This window comes from Seriola lalandi, unplaced genomic scaffold (genome assembly GCF_002814215.2).
Source record: "Seriola lalandi dorsalis isolate HSWRI2012SDOR001 ecotype SW California unplaced genomic scaffold, Sedor1 jcf7180001973948, whole genome shotgun sequence".
Classification (NCBI taxonomy): domain Eukaryota; kingdom Metazoa; phylum Chordata; class Actinopteri; order Carangiformes; family Carangidae; genus Seriola; species Seriola lalandi.
Window position 1 is genome coordinate 1 of NW_019444614.1, and position 2600 is coordinate 2600.

At 40.6% G+C, this 2600-nt stretch overlaps 1 protein-coding gene across 1 annotated transcript; it reads right to left on the reverse strand.

Moving 5' to 3' along the window:
• Nucleotides 1-26: 26 nt before the first annotated feature.
• Nucleotides 27-2570, reverse strand: LOC111653194 (RNA-binding protein 26-like; the record flags this gene model as incomplete). The annotated part of the gene is made up of 5 exons (XM_023403675.2): nucleotides 27-734; nucleotides 1223-1336; nucleotides 1509-1595; nucleotides 2035-2238; nucleotides 2457-2570. Coding segments are annotated over 5 exons (609 nt in total), but the record flags the coding sequence as incomplete, so codon positions are not given.
• Between the last annotated feature and the right edge of the window lie 30 nt (nucleotides 2571-2600).

Genomic DNA, 2600 nt, shown 5'->3' on the forward strand with positions numbered 1-2600 from the left:
GTCTTTTTTCAGCTCTTTTAGGAGTCTTCTTTTTCACTGCCACATTTTTTTGGTCTTTTTTTTCTTTTTTTTTCTTTTTGGCAGGATATTTTCAGACCATTTCAATTCTTTATTTTTTGTACAATCCAAAGTAAAGCCAAGAACTGAGAAGCCAAGCTTTCATACAAATCCTTTAAACCCAGACATAAAATATTTACACAGGAGCATTTAAACCAGTTCAACCTAATACTATTCTGCAAAAGCTACAGTCTGTCTTCTGTTAAATTACAACACAGGTTTTGTTTTCTTAAACTGAGAGTTCAACAAATGTGTCTTTAAGTGATCGCCTGTCACATGTGCAGACAAACTATTTGTGTTTCGTGAACCCAAAAAAGAAAAAGAAAAATGGAAAAAAAAAACAGAACTATTTCTACATTAAGAGCATTAAAAAAATTCACCATTGTTGCCTCTGGTACACACATTAAAATTAATTAAACTCACAGATGGTTCTTTTGCCAGTTACATATTTGTGAGGGAAAAAAAACTCTTGCCAAAGTGAAATGTGCCTTGTTGATTTATAAACAGGCATTGATATCTTATGAAGTTGCTGGATTGTTGCTCGTCTTCCACACCAGGGCACCCAGGGAGCAGCATCTGACCGATCTTCATCTGCGCCAGGAGCGAGGCTCGTTGTCATCCTCTTCCTCATCATCATCCTGCAGCAGTGCATCGTCACTCAGGGACTCTTCCGGGTACTGATGAGGGGAAAGAGAGAGAAAAAAAAAGAAAAGAAAAAAAGATTAGTGCTCTCTACAGTGAACAAAAGGCAATTTCGAGTGGAAAGACCTTTTACTTTGAGCACCATCAGCATTCAACGTGCACCGTGTATTTAAAAGGTCTCAAGAGGAACTAACTTCTCAGCTTGAGAGTATCATGCTGCAGACCAACTGCCTAATGAAAAGTACAAGTGGCCATACAAAAGCCATATTAGGACAATCCTTGCCATGATATATAATGGCTCCCTCTTGTGTTCTCTAAATGCAACAACAACAAGAAACATGTTTAATAAGCTCTACTGATAAGATATGGGTTAGGGGCCAAATATCCCCACTAGCAAGTAAACACTACCTAGTGAACCTTTATACCAGCATGAAAGGTAGCACTGGAAGACATAAACAATCCTGCCTGACCTGACCTTAAAGAGAAAAATATCCGTTTAACAAAGAGAGAAAATCCCACAAACCTCATCCTCTTCTGGTTCTACCTCATCAGCATCCACAGTACTGAGAGTTGTGACAGGCTTATGCCACGCCAGGCGTAAAGTCTGATTGTTGAATCTCACTCCATGGAGAGCTGCCTACAGGTGGATGATACAGAGAGCAGAACGGGAAAACAGGTGAGTCAGTTGTCGTGACAATAACATACTTAACCGGAGTTTTCTGTGCTCCGGCCATGATAATACTGTACAGAACCAGAGTTGCAAGTATATTTTACAGTTTAAATGTCAGGAAAATCAAGAAATGCATCACCTGTTCAGCCTCCGCTCTTGTCTTATAAGTGATGACTGCAGACAGGTTGCTCTCATCAATCTGGCAGTCTTCAATCTCTCCAAATTGCTTCAAAATCGTCAACACACAACATTGTGGTCACTTTACAAACACACCTTATCCTGTGCAACTATTGAAAAGAAATTATCTTCTGTTATTGCAAGTACCTAGTGAGGTCTTACTAAACAAATCCTGAGTGAGTCTGTGTATAAATGCAGATTTTTTTCTACAAGTTGCATTTAAAATTGCTGCTGCAGTAGTATGCAGCAGTATTTTTCTTTTTTTCTGTAGTACCACACCACAAACAGCCTTAATCCAAAGTAAAATAAGAGAAAAGCTGAAAGTTGTTATTATTTAGTTATCATTATTAGTTATAATTACCATTAAATGGTTAATCTGATAGTGTCTTTTAACACAGATGCCTCTGTAGTTACTTCCATCAATAGGTTGCACTGGTTCAATTCTGGATATCAAATCTCCTTTTCTTAGTAGTTTCAGGCTGACTTACAGCAAAGTGTGGCAGCAAGTCTACTCGGTCCGTCTCAGTGAACCCAGAAATCTCCAAGGCTCGTGGTCGATGGTCCACGACTGCATGCAGTGGCACACCTCTTCCCCGTCCTCTGGAGCCCCTTCCCCGGGCCCTGAGCGCACCACGACCCCGAGCCGGAACCCCCCGGCCTCGTCCTGAAGACAGAAGTCCCCTTTTAGCTGCCTGGATTAAAACAAAAAACAGGCATGGGAAGGAAGTCAAACAGAGCACAAATGTCTGATATCTGATATTCTGAAACAGAGTTGTGGAGATGAAACTCCAACAGATCATTTGAAGTTACAAGAGCACAAGTGCCCTCAAGTGGCAGCTGTGTAAGTAGCATTTTGGCATTTGTTTTCAAGCTTGAGGGACAGTTTTGTTTTTCAGGATCAGGTCAATACCTCAATTTGCAGCTGGGTGTACTTAATCTTCAACAAAGCAGTGTCCTCTCCGGCCTGGGTCTTCTTGTAAAGGTCCAGTTCTGCATCCAGCAGTTCCTTTTGTGCCTGGACATATTATTCATTCACATCAGGAAAGTCAACATT